General features: G+C 39.6%; 1 protein-coding gene across 1 annotated transcript in view; it reads left to right on the top strand.

Annotated features, from left to right (window-relative positions):
* The window catches only part of ccdc88b (coiled-coil domain containing 88B), a 36,588-nt gene extending 20,813 nt beyond the window's left edge, over positions 1–15,775 (top strand). Inside the window, exons 21-28 of the mRNA XM_079229214.1 lie at positions 600–877; positions 1,070–1,213; positions 3,073–3,259; positions 5,221–5,366; positions 10,565–10,672; positions 12,163–12,308; positions 14,808–15,146; positions 15,511–15,775. Of these exons, the coding sequence (XP_079085340.1) occupies positions 600–877; positions 1,070–1,213; positions 3,073–3,259; positions 5,221–5,366; positions 10,565–10,672; positions 12,163–12,308; positions 14,808–15,146; positions 15,511–15,578 (1,416 nt within the window). The 3' untranslated portion in view covers positions 15,579–15,775. The remainder of the gene's footprint in view (positions 1–599; positions 878–1,069; positions 1,214–3,072; positions 3,260–5,220; positions 5,367–10,564; positions 10,673–12,162; positions 12,309–14,807; positions 15,147–15,510) is intronic.
* Positions 15,776–16,263: the final 488 nt, after the last annotated feature.

The following is a 16,263-nucleotide window of genomic DNA, read 5'->3' as shown; positions in this document are numbered from 1 at the left end:
AGATATTGAACGCTGTTATGGCTAAAATGATTTACTCAATTTGGGATTTAAGGAGCATATTGGACTCTCAAATTTGTATTAATCCTTTGGTTTACCTAAACTAAGGCTAATGATGACATTTTGATCATTAGACACAATTTTGACATAGCGTCAAAGGATTTATTACATTATTTGACTACCAGACTCCTTTATGTATGGAGACACCATATTACTGGTGTATGACAGTGCCTGTTGGTCTGTTGCTTGATCTTGATGAAATGTGGATTCAAATTTTCATGAAATTTGGTTCCAATAATCCCTCAAGAGAATTTGTAAAAATTGAAATAAATACCGTGTGTTTAATTGGCAAATATTAGCATGCTAACACGCTAAACTAAACATTATACATGCTAAACATGTTAAAATACTAACGTTAGAATTTAGCTCAATCTACTGCTGTGTTAGTGTCAGCTGTAGACTGTACAATAATTCACATTGTACGTGGATTATTTTTCCCGAGAAGACGTCCTTCTTGACAATTACCACCAAAAAGAGAAACAAAAGTTCTTGTTAGAAGATATCGGCACACATTTGATTTCTCGGTTTTAAAACACACACAGGTGGAGCAAGCATCCCTAAGCTCCCAGCATGCAGCAGTGCTGGCGCGCTGCAGTGAGAGCGAGGCCCGATGTGCGGCTCTGGAGGCTGAGTCCAAGGTATGGGCGCGGGAACGCGAGGAGTCGGTGGCCAGGATGGAGGCTCTGAGGCGGGACCACGACCGGATGACTGCTCTGCAGCAGCGGCAGGAGGTGGAGCTGGAGGAGCTGCTGGACAAACACTCTCAGATGAGGAGCAACAACCGCAGCCTGGAGGCTCAGCACAGGGAGCTGGATGCCAGGTACAAACACACACTGACTGCAATTAGATCCTAATTTATTTTTCAATCCTTGTGAGGACTTTTAGTTCACCCAAGAACAAAAATGTACAAACAAATCCAATAAACCAACCTTTGAAAAGGTTGGTTTATCTCTCTCTTTCTGTCATACCTTTTAAGACATAATTGTTTTTATGCTGTGTTTGTCATCTCAAGATACAAGGAGCTTCTGGATGGTAAATCCCAGCTGGATGAGAGAGAGCTGGAGATGAAGATGGAGAGAAAGGAGATGGAAGCAGAGGCCCAGAGGAGACTTGAGAGAGAACGAGAGCTGAAGAGGCTGAAAGAAGACAACGAGAGGTAACAAATGAACTTTCCAACCAGTATCATGACGATGAGATCTACTCATCTTTTGACTCCCTTCCTCACACCGCATGCATGTTGCCTTGACTATAAAGGAGCAGCTGCATTAATGTCTCTTTACACAGGGAGCAAAACTGGAATTGGTTTGAATGCAAATGTACTTAATCCTGAAGGTTTTTGGGTACAAAACAGATTTAAGGGGCACAAGATATTTTAGGACCTCAGTTCCAAATCATCCAAAGGCAGAACATGTAAGGCTTTTAGAAACAAGATATTAATTGATGTTCGAGGTTGACAGTTTCACCTCTTTTTCTTGTCTTGATCACGTTTGTGTATTTAAGCCTGATTGCATCTTATCTAGGGGGTGGTTTGTACTGTATATAATGACGATGATCATCATTATTATAAGATACTTCACACCATAATTAGTCAGAATCATTGTAACAATGATGTGATTGATTACCCTGACAGTCTCCAAAGAGAGCTTATCAAGCTAGAAACAGGATGTTCTCCTCCAGGTTGACGGATAAAACATGACCAGAAATACATTAGTAACATATTAAAGGTCCATGCCATTTAAATTATTCTTAGACATGTTTAGTAAATCTTATGTTCTAGCTGAATTAGGTAGAATATATAGGTATATCAATATATTAATAGGAAGAGAAAAAAAATCAGCAACAATTTTGAAAAAAAGTAATTGTTGGCTTTAATCAGTATTTTCATAATAATAACATATCAAATTCCAAAGTGAAAACATCGTGACAATGAGGGGGGTTGTGATGAACTTACAAAGAATGATCACCTTTATACATGCAGCTCCTCTCAGCTTTCAAGAGATTTAGAGTGAGTTTCAGCTCATTGTTTAGTTGTCCAGCAGCAACTTTAATGTTCTGGTTCAACGGCATTGAATGCAGCACGCAGCTGTTTTCAATAACACAAACTCTAAATCCCACTGTACAGTGTACACTACCTGCTCAGCACCAAACAGCAGGCAGATATATTTAGGACTAGCTGATGAACATAGTGGAGAATTCAGCAGCTAAAGAGCAAGGAGACAAGTTAATATTGGACTTACACTAATAAGTAGACAGAAATACGACTCTATATGAATGATAATGCTGCTCAGTAACTGCTGGATAATGTATAAATATGCAACTGTTTTCTAACTCGTACACAATATGGACTTAATTATGTCAATGTTGAAGAAAAAAATTGAAAATGTTTTTGTCTTCTATGATTGCAAACTTATTAATTTGGGGATTTGGAGCATTGGTTGGACAAAACAAAGACATTTGAAGAGGTCACCGTGGACTCATTGTTTTACTATTTGCTTGCATTTTATATAAGACATGTTTCATCGAATAATGAATTAATCATTAGTTGTATCTCTAAAGGAAAGGATATGGATAGCAGCTGATTTGTTTAATGCTGAGCCATGCTGCACACTGGTTCAGTTTAGCATAAAAAGTTTCACTCCAAAACATTTTGAATCCACATTGGGAGCATTAAATGTTTGATGTTTAATTACTAAATATTACCAAATTTCCCCCACAGTGATCATTAAGAGTTTCATCTAGTCTCAATGTAGTTCTCATTACAAAATAAAACAAAGGCATCTGCCTGAGCTGTATGTTTTTTAAGGCAATGGTCTAAAACCACTGACTGACCCTGAAATGTATTCTTCAACCATTTTGTCTGAGATGATATCAGATGTATTTGTTGGTGGTTTTCTGGCCCTGTAATCATAATATAATATAGTGATGAGCTTCAGGTAAAGAGCACTTACCAAACAAATGATACACAACACTTCACAGGATAAGTGAGTAAAGCCCGGCTGTGTGTCGGTGTTTCAGGCTGCAGGCTCAGCAGAAGGAGGGCTTGGCGTCACAGGCGGAGCTGCTGGCTCAGGGCTCAGTGCTGAGGGCCGAGCTGAGCAACTCCCAGCTGGAACGGACGCGACTGGAGGGGGAACTCAGCGGCCTGAGGGAAACCAACCAGAGCCTGGACCTCAGCAGCGCCCGCCTCACCAGCCAGTACCAGGTATTCACCTGAAACACAGAAATGTATTTATACAGGTGTTCTGTATTCAAGCTACCAGCCAACCATTGACATGCAAAAAAGGGATTTAGTGCTCATTACTGTCTTTATATACAATAATACATTTAGTCAAAGCATTATTGGGCAATTAGACAAAATGTACTACCACTGAATTGCAGGTTTTAGAGAGTATTTGACATAGTTGTGGTCATTGAGGAACAGCTATTGAATTACCAGCGGGGAATGGTGAGAGGCTGATTTCTAATGCTTGATATAAATTATAATTTCAGATTGACATGTCAGAAAAACGATGTATTAGTCCAAACAGAAACTGAATACCAGGTAGTTAATAAAGAGTAGAAGCATCTTTGCCTCCAGCGTTACTCTTCCGTGTAATTCTGTCAAACGAGCGCTGAATATTGAAAATGTTCAACCAGGAAAGTCGTCGGTCGTTTGAGGGTCGAAACAGGTGGAAATTGACTTGCTGTAAAAGGTTTAAGAAGTTGATGTTACATTATGCTGATTCATCCAGCTGCTCATGAACCCTGAATAAAAAGCTAGTACAGAAGTTTGGGTCTGCAGATATATGTGAACAAATGTAGTACAAGAAGATGCAGATACACTAAATCAATGCAGGACACAAGACATATGTGGACCAGCCTGTTTTCTGAATCATTGTCAGTTGAAAATAGCAATACCAACCGCTAAAAGAATAGTTGGACGTTTGGGGAAAATACAGGTAGTATGGATACCACTCTCATGTTTGTCTTGTAAATATTTAGCTGGAGTGAGGTCAGCTTAGTTTAGCATGAGGGGAAACAGCGTGACTCTGTCCGAGTGTAAAACAAACATGATGTGCCGTACATAAAATGTCAAATAGACATGTTACACTATAGCTTCAGAGGGGCTGGTAGGTGGATGTCTTTGCATTTTGACAGAACAAGGCTAGCTGTTTCCATCTGCTTTCTGTCTTTGGGCTAAGCTAATTGCTAATCATACCATCGCAACCAGCTGTAGGTGAGTAATTGAGAGCAAAATGGCAGAGTTTGAAGATGTGTGTGGTCAGAGCAAGGGCACTTGAAGTAGACGGGTAGGAGGTGGCATTTCCCCCCCCCCCCCCCAACATTTTACGGCCCTGGCCGGATTTGGCGGTGCGGGAAAGACCCATTCACGAGGATTCGTTTCTCTTCACATTTGTATACATTTATGCTGCATAAATATGCATACATATACATATTTAGGTTTTTGACTTTATGCAGTACTTTATCTGTATTTAAATTTTTTCTAAATATATTCATTGTATCCACCAAACACAAAGGAAAATTCCTTGCAAGTGAAAACCCACTTGGCAATAAACTTTATTCTGATTGAGATTAATGCTTAAAAACTAAATTAAACATGCAGAATCAACATGCATTTTTGAGTCATCCCACACATTTTATACTATTTACATCATTTCTTGGTTCATTTTCAGCCTTATTTCTTGACAGATCATTTCTTCGTAGAGCAGCTGAGGGAATTATTTGGTAATTTGTGAGACTGCCTTTCAGTCAGTCAGTGCTGCTGAGCTCTGACCTCTCGCTTCACAGTTTTGTCAGGTTTCATTAAACAAGTTTGCAGTTTTCTTAGACCATTGCCCCAGCCATTCAGTCATCATGTATTGGATCTTTTTGTATCTCTTTCAGTTGCTTTTGACATCTTAACACACTATGAAAGTCTTTCAGACATTTTTCAGAGATGTAACATTCAATACTGCAGACTACTTTGCAACTATTTGAAAATTAACTTGTATACATATTTCTGCAGATCCATTGTGCGTTTTCTCTCTTTTACATTTGCAATTATTCTCTACATTGATGGTTATCTGTGCTCTAACACACACATACAAAAACTAAATACCAAACCATATGAAAAAACTAAATACCAAACCATTTATGTTGATATATTTGATATTATGTGTGTAGCTGTTGACTCAGCTCAAGGGGAACATGGAGGAGGAGAACCGACACTTGGCAGAGCAGAACCAGAGTCTCCTGAAGGAGAACCGGGCCTTACTGGAGCAGAGCCTGGAGCGCCGAGACCAGCACTACTCACAGCAGAGGGAATACCAGTCAGTACACACACACACACACACACACACACACACACACACACACACACACACACACACACACACACACACACACACAGTCCAGATAATTTGTTTTGTTTGTAATTATTGACAAAACAGAATTACTGAAAACAGAATTGTATTGATGAAGAAATCAGGTTTCCTCACAGAAAAAAAACATTTAAAGCTGTTGTTCAAATTAAAATTAAGTAATGTGTGTTACAGAAAACACTATTTGTTAACATTGTAAGGGGTAACACACTCTGTCTTCATATCCTGGACAGAAAAGCACTTGTATAAAGGTTTAAGACTGCGAGACAACAATTTCACAGGACGACAACATTCAGCAGTCATCCTTTTAAATGACTAACAGACTGGTGACAGATTAATCCAGAACTAATAGGTAGCATGCAGTGCTGGTTTCACCTTTTAAGTATAATGAGCCACATTTCTCACAAATTACATCTTTTTTGCAGCTTCATTTTAAGCTTCCTTCTTGAAAAGATCTTTTTTATTCACAAAGGTTTCTCTATTTTTTTTTCATGAAATAAGTAAGAAAAAAATGTAACTGTAAACATTGCACATTTTAGTTTAGCAGCCTACAACACAGTCGTCTTTAAAGGTGCACAGTCAGCGATTTGGGAGAAAGATTGATACTTTAACGAAACACCCAAGCAAACAAAAACAATCGTCAGCATGTGCCCGATTCACCATCCCTCTCGCTGCCTTTCTTTCATACTAGTCTGACTCACCGTATGGAGACTGTGGCTATAAATCTGCCGTTGGCCGGGCATTTCATGCTGCATTCTCCCCTTCTGCTATCTCCACTATCTATTTTGCAAGGGCATTCATCGGGTTTTTACCCCCTATGTGGAGCCGGACCGTTCTCCAGAACTGACAGCGCTGTGGAGGTCTGACTATGCATGACTACGCTATCCTGAACATGAGCAGGAACGCTGCGTTTCTGATTGGACGGAATAGTGTTGTGTGGCTGAGTCCAAGCCACTTTGTTTCTGTCACATTTACAGAGCTAGGGCTGTGGGTTTTTCTTGAGTGCAAACAGCTAGCACAGAGCATATGTCGTCTGCATTTGATACAAAGTGTATTGGATTAGAATCGCTGACACCGCCCTTAACGCTGGTGGGTCTCTATGCCTTGCATTGTTCAGACCCATAGTCATTTATTTGAATCTTTACTCCATATCAGCACAGTTGTCATCATAAAAAAGAAATCACATTAAATTACAGAAAAACAAATCCTCATTGCATGCTGGGATAAACAGGATAATTTGTCTTGGATTTGACTAACATGAGTTTATTGAACTTGAACTTTATTGAATCTTTGGAACAGATAAACAGCATGTGTACTTTTTATATGTGATTCAAAGTAGGGAAATATAGTTTTATATTAAGAAGAATTTTAGGGTAACATTTAGCTTGCTAAATACTAAAGTCCCCCTCTAGCTATATAAAGTGAGTGAGTGTGAGTGAGCAGAGAGAATCACAATATTCCTGCCTACAGTTGGCAGTAATGCATCAAGAACAGACAAGAGGAAACTAACCAGCTACAAAACATGGATTAAACAATGCAGGTTCCAACATTTAAAAAAAGGAATTGCATTTAACTCATTTGGTTAGAAACAATACACATAAATATAACTTTGTCTAGAAGAAAACTCTGTTAATACTGAAGGGGTACTAGGGATATAACTGTATATTATAATTGTCAGGTCCAGTTTAATTTACATCTTAACACCTGAGCATTAGGCACACTGAAGGAGGAGTTAAAGCTACTCTATTCAATATTGCTTTACACTAATAATAAATCAAATGACTACATGAATATAAAAATGAGCTAGAAATTCACAGTCTCTAATATCAAGCACTCCTAATGATGTAGACAGGACTCACTGTTGCCCCAGACCTTCAGGGTGTCAGTGAGACTGTCAGTTTGACTTGAATTCATCTCAAAGCCTCTCCACTCCTATAATGCAAACATTTGAATGTTATTGAAATAGGTTATTTGAATAGAGAGCTGTGTTGTAGACATCACTTGATCTAAAAGCTTTAACTGAAAACTCAAAAGCTTCCATTATTTTACCTTGTGTCTTTTTTCTGCTAAAGTATTTGATGAGGTAAGTTCAGAACCAAAAGCTTACAGTGCATTTCTAGAGCTGTTTATTTGAAATGGAGTGTTAATTCTTACAGTTAAAGTTATTTGAGCAGGAGATGCAGGTCTATGTCTTGAGCCAAGTAAACTGCAGTGTTGTTCATTATGAATGAGAATGTAATCCAAACTAAAACCAGGATTCAAACCCAAATAAAGATAAAATCACAAACTGGATGACATAACTGTCCAAGCTGCTACATATTAGTCCAGGTGGTGTTTGAGTAAACAGGCCAAATACAAAAATGCACAACATATAATTTGTCCCGTTTGGCTAAGATATAATGAAACATTGTTAAAAATGTACATTTTTAATAAAACTAACTCATATACATAACACTTTCTTTCGTACAAGCATATTGAAAGACACACTTCACAGATGTCTAGGCCTCCTGCCTCAGTCTGTGTCTAAAGCATCTCTGTGAGGCTGTTCAAAGCACCACTGTGCCTTGACGTAAATGATAATGGCATGCTAACATGTTAATTCTAAGCAGGTGTAATATTTACCATGTTCAACATCTTATTTTGTTAGCGTGTTTAGCGGATGTGGCCCAGGAGCTGGAGGGGGCCGTCTTTTAATCACAATGTTGGTGGTTTTGATCTTCGCATGTAGACGTCATTAGTGATGTGTCCTTTCGTGTCGAGGCTTCGATGCGCGTGTCGAGTAATCCAGGTAGATTTTGGTGAAGTGCGTATCGAGGCTTGTCTCGATGACGTATGTGGTGACGTTCGAAGCCTCGCGAGCCGCCCGCACCACGTGACTGATTCAGAAAATGGTTTGTGTGTTTGCCGTGCGAATTGAAATATAAGGGGCAGCGAAACTCAATGGATTTACCCCTTCCTCTCTGTACCAGCTTCATGTGTATCCGTGAAAGGGTATTTTATAAAGCAGGCGAAATAGTCTCAAAAAGCCCAGCACTGTGGAAAAGTTCTTATTTTTACTTAAAGAATTGTACTCATCAACATGGACTAGCAGAGCCGAGGCTCGAAACACCGATGCTCTGACTGAAAGTCGGATATTCTAACCACTCACCCACAGTCACATCACAACCCTCTCCCAATTTGTTTCGAGTTTTGATTTTGACCCCGCCATTATATCATAAAGATAGACACAATAATAATAAGTTAATAATTGATGTATTGGCGTCACAAACATAATTTATTCAATTTAAAGCTTCACACACCAAAGCCATGGTGTCGTTATGATCACTCTGCCTGTTTTACATGTATTGTCCACTTGGTGGCGCAGTAGAGCAGATGAAGCCCCATGAAGCTTCGGCACATGAGCGAACCAATTGGATGGAAAGCTTCAATGCTTCAGAAAGCTTCATCTCGCCATCACTAGACGTCATCTTGAGCGAGACACTGAACCTCAAGCTGCTCCCCAGGTGCTCCTAAAATGCTTAGAATAGGTTAAATGCAGAGGTCGATTTTCATGTATGTTCCAGTATGTATAAGACAATCCCAATAAAGTTTAAGTTAACGTTGTAACGTTTGCACTAAACACAAAGCACAGCTGGGGACTGATGGGAATATCACTATCCTCAAATTATTTACAATTCATCCTGAGAGCAACATGAAGGTCTGTAATAAAATCCATGGCAATTTATCCAACAGTGTTTGAAATATTTCTCTAAAAAGTCAGTTTTCATCCTCTGGGGATCATGAATGTCTGCCTTACAACAAAAATAAGAGATTTCTGTTTGTTACATGAATAAATTAGGGAGCACAGTATCATAATATGTAGCTTGTGTGTTACTTTGAGTACATAAACTGATATATGAAGATGTGTTTTTTGTTTTATAGCAATGTAATCCTGCATGTATAGCAGGACTTCCTAACGGCTTTCCATAAGAACAGAAAAGCCTTCATCAGTGCGAAACTGTCATTCTCAAAGCAGAACTTGCTTTGTTACCTCAACTAATATATATATATATATATATATATATATATACACACACACACACACACACACACACACACACAGAATAGCATTTGAAGGGTTATCCAACAGTTGTTGAGGTTTTACAGTGTGGAGCAAAGCTGTGGACTGACCGTACAATGAACCAGAAGACTTTCATGCGATACCGAGCGCTGCTCACCTCTATAACCTTCCTGATATTTTCCAATCAGCTGTGTGTGTGTCAGTAACCAGCGGTCAACTCGTACTGCCAGCAACTTCGTATCCAGTGTTTTTATTCTGCGCCATCTTCCATGTAGCAGTTACGCCGGCCTAGGGGAGCCTGAGTGTAACATACGAACGGGTCTCCCCACCTTCCAAATTAGGACCAATGCTGCAGTGTTGTTGACATCGTGTACAATGGTTGTTTATTTTGCACTCACATCTTTAGGGTGAGCCTGGCCTAAAATAACAAATAAAACAATCTGTGCAAGTCACCTAACTTCCCTCGACCACAAAAGAAACAAAAGAAAGTACAGATGTCTTACCTATCTCCCTACCAGAAAACAAAGAGAAAACATGGTTAAACAAGCATCTGTGCCAACCCAAGAATCTGTGTTGCACAGCATGGCCCGGTTGGAAGCTGGAGAGAGAGCCGGCCCCCACAGGTTCCTTCCTAAGTACCGCCGGCCAATTACCTGCAACGAAAAAAGGCACAGGGCAAGGCAAAACATATCACAGCACCCCCCTCAGGCAGGGAGGTGAACAGCATTACAGTGAGGCTTTTTCCTATGACGCCCTGAGTCATAACAGTAGCACACAGGCTATTCATCAGCGTCCTTCTTTATGACTGTCCATACGCAGCTTGAACCCTGACCTCCGCTCACCAGCAGCCATGTACATTAACATCCACACTCAGTCTCTTTTCTGATCTGCTGCTGTAAGAAGAGTTCAAACAGCACAGAAAGCTCCATTTCTCAGTAGCGAGTTTCCAGGAAATGGCAGATTCATGCACATAAACCACGTTACATACCGACTTTCAGAATAATCCCATCAATTTGCACGGATAATGAATGCATGAAATTAATCGAAAAGACTCTCCTCAGCTGATATTTCATGTGTTTTTCTTCAGGGAGAAGCTGAGCGAGCTCCGTCGGGAGAAGCAGAAATTGGTGGAGAAGATTATGGATCAGTATAGAGTCCTCGAGCCCAGCATGCATCCTCCAGCCAGCAAATCCAAGTACTGTATATACAAATATATATAAAATAATAATATATATATATTTATATAAGTAAGGGAAAAACTTTTGTATTCCTCTGTGTCCGACTCAAAACATAATTAAATGTCATCATTATAACCTTGCTTGAACTAAACTATTAATCTGTACAATTCCTTTAAATAGTTTTGTATCAATTCCTGTTATAATGTCCTACTGCATTGGCACGGCACTGCATTTATTTTCTTTGTTGAGAGCACTTGACTTGTCTTTGTGGCTGAAATGTGTTGTATAAACACATTTGCCTACCCTTATTTATATAAATATATATAATGTTGTGTAGGACTGAACCGACTTCATTATATTGAAAGGTGTTTATTATATCTTCTCCATCCCATTAGGTATGGCCAACATATCAGTGTAAACACAGGATTTTATTTGGATTATTTGTTTTCTAATTCATTGTTGCCATTTCAACATTTTCACTACCCTGATGACAGTTGGCAAGCACTTCTGAACCGAGATAGCTGCATGCCAAAAACACAATATGTCAATACTTTGGCCTTCAGTTTTATTCTTCTTCACTTGATACAATGCAACCATTTGGTTTGAGAGACACATGATGCATCATTTCTTCCTTTGTTTTTTGTGTGGTGTTTTGCGCCATCAAGATTACCTTGTAGTCTGTATATGTTATGGTTCACAAGTAATTGTTAAAAGGGGGCTTCAACCTGTGTTTAGGTTGTATGCTTATACATTTGTATACAGAATCTGTTCTGTTCGATGTTGAGGATTTAGAGCGGTTACAATGCAAGATATGTTTGTATAATCCTTTTCGATAAAAAGCTTCTCATATACAATATATTATTGTTCACGACGGAAGGTAGTAACCCCCCCATTCGCACACACCTGTGGATAAGGGTTTACTCTCTATATCAGGAGGTGGATTTTATTTTCTCTCGCATTGTGTTTTCTATCATCTCTAAACCACTGGAGTGCATCATAATCAGATCTGTGAGGACGATCTCTTACCACACAATAAAAGGAGGAAACCACTTGTGGTATTTCAGTTCATAAGCTGTTTAGCAGAACTCAATTCACTGAATTCATTCTGAGGAAGCGTACCTGTCTTTCGTTGGCCAGCTGGCAAACAGTTTGTGCCACAAATGAAAATTCAAAAACTAGGACTGTTGTACAAATTATCCAAGTCTCACAGAATTGCATTTTCTCCCTAGTTCTACAAATGAATATGGTAATGACAATTTAATTATAACATTTTCACACAGATTTTCTTGACGTCATGGTACAAAGTGCTTTCGTTGGCACAATAAATGACAGTTGGCTGGCACCTTCAGGGCCATTTTATTCTCATTTTGAAAACATGCAGGCCTTGTTACACTTGGCATCCTCCAAGTGTTTTCTGAAAAATCTGGGTGCTGTGCGTGGGTGTGCACACCCTCACACAGAGCTCATCCCTCTTTGTGAATGGTCCCTGTCCTCTGTGTCCTCGTAGGAAATCTAACTGGATTGCGGATAGGATGAAGAAGCTAATCAAACCCCGGGGAGGAGGAAGAGATGGACGCGCCCTCTTCACCGCCATGGGCAGCGTGGAAAACCTGGCCGACAGCACTGAATTTACATCAGACACACCTCAGCCTGGTGAGGCCACACACACGCACACGCACACACACCCTCTCTTTCTCTCTCACACACAAACACCAGCCGACTGGTTTTCACAAAGATATGCTCACATGCTCACCCCATCAAGCGAGGCTACAGGCATGCATACAAATCATCTCATGACTACCAAGTGTGGTCGGCATTGATAGCACTCTCTTCTCGTTAGATCTCACCCTATAGAGTGCCAAGACTTATTGAGGCCGGCTTTCTCTGCTAACCACATGTTGAAAGGAAAATATTCACAAGACTTCAGCCTCTTTTAATGCACCTTGATGGTGGAATGCATTTTACCGGCTGAGAGGGGGAATAAAACTCTCTGCAGACATTTTCAAAGCCAAGCTTTAAGCTCAAACCTGCATTCATGATGTTCTCTCTCTTTTTGACATACTGTCATTGTCCTCATTTAATTTAATTTTTCCTCGCATTGCATTTTCTATTATCCCCCCCCATAAACCCAGCACTCTAAACTGTGTGTCAGGACCAACACTGGGAGGCCCCAGCGCTTTCCGTTCTTCAACAAGAGAACTGGTGGGTTTTATCCAGCCTGTTTCCCAGAAAGAGACTCAGAAGTTGAAGAAAGTGCAAATCTAAAGATGATGCATGTATATCGCAGTTATAAGTAATTTAAATCCAATGTTTAATTGCTCAAGATAAATAATATATTTTGTAAGAAGACATTTATCACACCTTTCCTATTTTATGTTGTGACATTTGCCACAATTCAAACATTTAACCCTGAAACTAACCCGCTTTATGGTGGGTTAACTTGACCGTAACCACTGACCTCAGGTCAGTTTTCGGGCTGCAGCTGGTGTTACAACTCTGAACAGACGGGGACACAGTGAGTTCTACCAGCAGTTCTTTATCTCATTAAACCAAGTCAGAATTTATGAATAATGTAAATTGTCTCAATTTGATATAAGCTACTGTTAAATAGGTTAGGATTGCCTGTTGTAATATAAAGACCAGGCTTCTATCCATGTTAAGCTGTTAAGGCAAGGCAAGTTTATTTGTATAGCACATTTCAACAACAAGGCGATTCAAAGTGCTTCACATAAAACCATTAAAAGCATCAAAACATAATGCAGATTTAAAAACAGTTAAGAAAACATTAAAACAGTCAAAAAGCAAAATAAAAAATAAAAGTTGAATAAAAGTTGCAGTGCAGTTTAAGAAATAAAATGCAGTAGTGAGATGCAGTAATTGAATCTGGTTCAATTAAAGGCAACAGCAAACAGAAAAGTCTTCAATGTGGACTTAAAGGAGCTGAGGGTCTCAGCAGACCTGCAGCTTTCAGGGACCTTGTTCCAGATACGTGGAGCAGAAAAGCTGAACGCTTCTTCTCCATGTTTAGTTCTGACTGTTGGAACAGAAAGTAGACTCGTCCCAGACGACCTGAGTGGCCGGGATGGTTCATAAGGTAGCAGCAGATCACAAACATACTTAGGCCCTAAACCATTCAGTGCTTTATAAACCAGCAGCAGGATTTTAAAGTCAATTCTTTGTTTGACAGGGAGCCAGTGCAAAGACCTCAGAACTGGAGTGATGTGATCCACTTTCCTGGTCTTAGTGAGGACTCGAGCTGCAGCGTTCCGATTGACTTTTTACAGAGGCCTGTGAACACACGGTTACAGTAGTCAAGTCTACAGAAGATAAATGCATGGACAAGTTTAAGTTAAGCAGTTAAGTTAACTGTGCTTTAAATTCTCTAGAATTTTTTTTACATAGGCACATTTTGAAAGTAGCATTTTTAGCAATTTAAATTTGATCATCATGAGTATAATTGTTATCTGAACGACCTTATTGTCTAAGAAAAATAAGGTTAGATTGCTACCTTTCAAATATATCCAATTACCTAAAAAGAATGTTGATGCATCCTAGGAGGAATTGCAGTTGACAAATGCATGGATAAAAACTCAGCCTATGTGCATGTTCCCTTTGTTTGTATAAAACGTAGAATTTCTAAATAAGGGGTTTATAAATAAGCACTTATTCATTTTAGAGTGCTTTTCTACATCACATTCACAAACTCACAGAATGGTGGTTGGCAGGGCTGCCAGGCCATCAGGAGCACATTTTCTGTGTCTAATGTGCTGCTCAAGGACACCACAACATGTGGACAGGAGGGGTCCGGAATCAAACAACTAACCTTGGAGTTTAGTGACGGACAAGCTCTCCCACCTGAGACCCAATTATTATATATCATGTATTCATTTCGGCATCTTTCATCGGCAGAGTCCCTGGAACTGCATTTGCATTGGAAGAAAAGTAAAGTACCTTCCTGGCTTGTGCTTTAAAGCGTCAGCAGATTTGTCCAACCTGGTGGCAGACAGTAAAATATTCAGCACAGAAGAAGACAAATGTTGAAAACCATCATTGATTGTGTCAGCATGAAGGAGACAATAATTTACTGATGTCAAAATGTTAACATTACTATGGTCTTTGTATGCACATCAACTTGATTTCATATCGTTTCAGACCCCCGCAGCGCTCCAGTCTCTCCGTGTCCCACGAGAAAAGCTCCCTCCCAGACAGAGCTGGACATCTCGGCTCCCGGGACTCCAACCATGCGCTCCGGCTCCAGCGTGCGCCGTAAGCTGGGATCCCGTCACGGCTGGGGGCTCGGACTGGCAAGAGGAGGCTCTGGAGTCTCCCAATCCTTCAGTCCTGGTGACCACAAAACACCACCTCGCCTGCGCTCCGGCCAGAATAACTCTGCTGTCCTCTGGGAGGGACAAAGACGCGAAACAAATACACCCCAGGCAGCAGACGCAGTGTTGAGCAGTCAGGAGAGTGTCGAAGAGGATGAAGGCAGAGGTGAGGTGGACAACGTGTGATGAGGAGGATGCATGTCCATGTCTGTACTGTTTCAGAAATGCCCACGCTAACAAGCCATTTAGTTAGTTTCTCCTTAAAAGAAGGAAAATAGCTAAATAAGTAAGAAAATGCTGGGATTTTTCTGATAGGATTTTATATTTATAAAAAAATGAATGACTTATTTAAATGGATAGTTTTAAAGTGTGTGTGTGTGTGTGTGTGTGTGTGTGTGTTAATAAATGTGCACAACATTGTGAAAAGTCTATGAGGTAACAAGTTCATTCAAGCATTCAAAATACAGCTAATATTATTTATAATAAAACATGTGTGCACCTATTATACTGTGATCTTCTCTGCCTTCTAGACAATCAACACACCACAACAGTGACAACGCCACAACAACCTGAGACAGAACCGTCAACTCTCAATTAAAGAACATAGTTTTGTATGTACTCCTGGCAAAATGTTTTGATGCAACTTTTGATATGTCGGACTATTTTGGATATGAGATTCTTTTAGTATATTTGTAATAGCCTACATGGATAAATGCATCCTTCTGGCAATAGTTAGTGAGGTTAGTTGTGAACCATCTTTCTGGTACACAGTATATGTAAAACGTTATTGAAATAAAACTGAATACATCACTTACAATATAATTTTTCCTTTACAACAAATCAGTTGATAAATTACATGAAAACATATTTGTTTTCTCTTCATTTATCTTTCACTTGCTCATTTCATTATTTATATTTAATTTGTCAAGTACTTGGATCCTTTTTCTTTGGTTTTTCCACACATTTTTATCTTTATCTATTCCCCGTTTTCAAATTGCTGTTTGCTCCCCATTTCCTGCCAAAAGTCAAGTGTGTTTTAACGAGCCTATAGGCTACTGTAGGCACACTCCTCCCAGAACAGAATAATAATGTCAGGCACATCCGGATCCTTGCTCAACCAAGTTGTTTTTGTGCCAAAATCCAACCATAGCTACCGTACTTTTATATTCCCTTTCACACTCAATGTTAATTATTGACGTACAATATTATTTATTGATGTTTTCGGCTATATTTTTTACATTTTACTACATTTCTTTAGTGTCAGGGCTCTGTACTCTACATAC

Source organism: Taurulus bubalis (assembly GCF_910589615.1).
Source record: "Taurulus bubalis genome assembly, chromosome: 13".
In the NCBI taxonomy this organism is placed as follows: Eukaryota; Metazoa; Chordata; class Actinopteri; order Perciformes; family Cottidae; genus Taurulus; species Taurulus bubalis.
The sequence above is the reverse complement of the archived record's forward strand: the minus strand, read 5'-3'. Positions and strand labels throughout refer to the sequence as shown.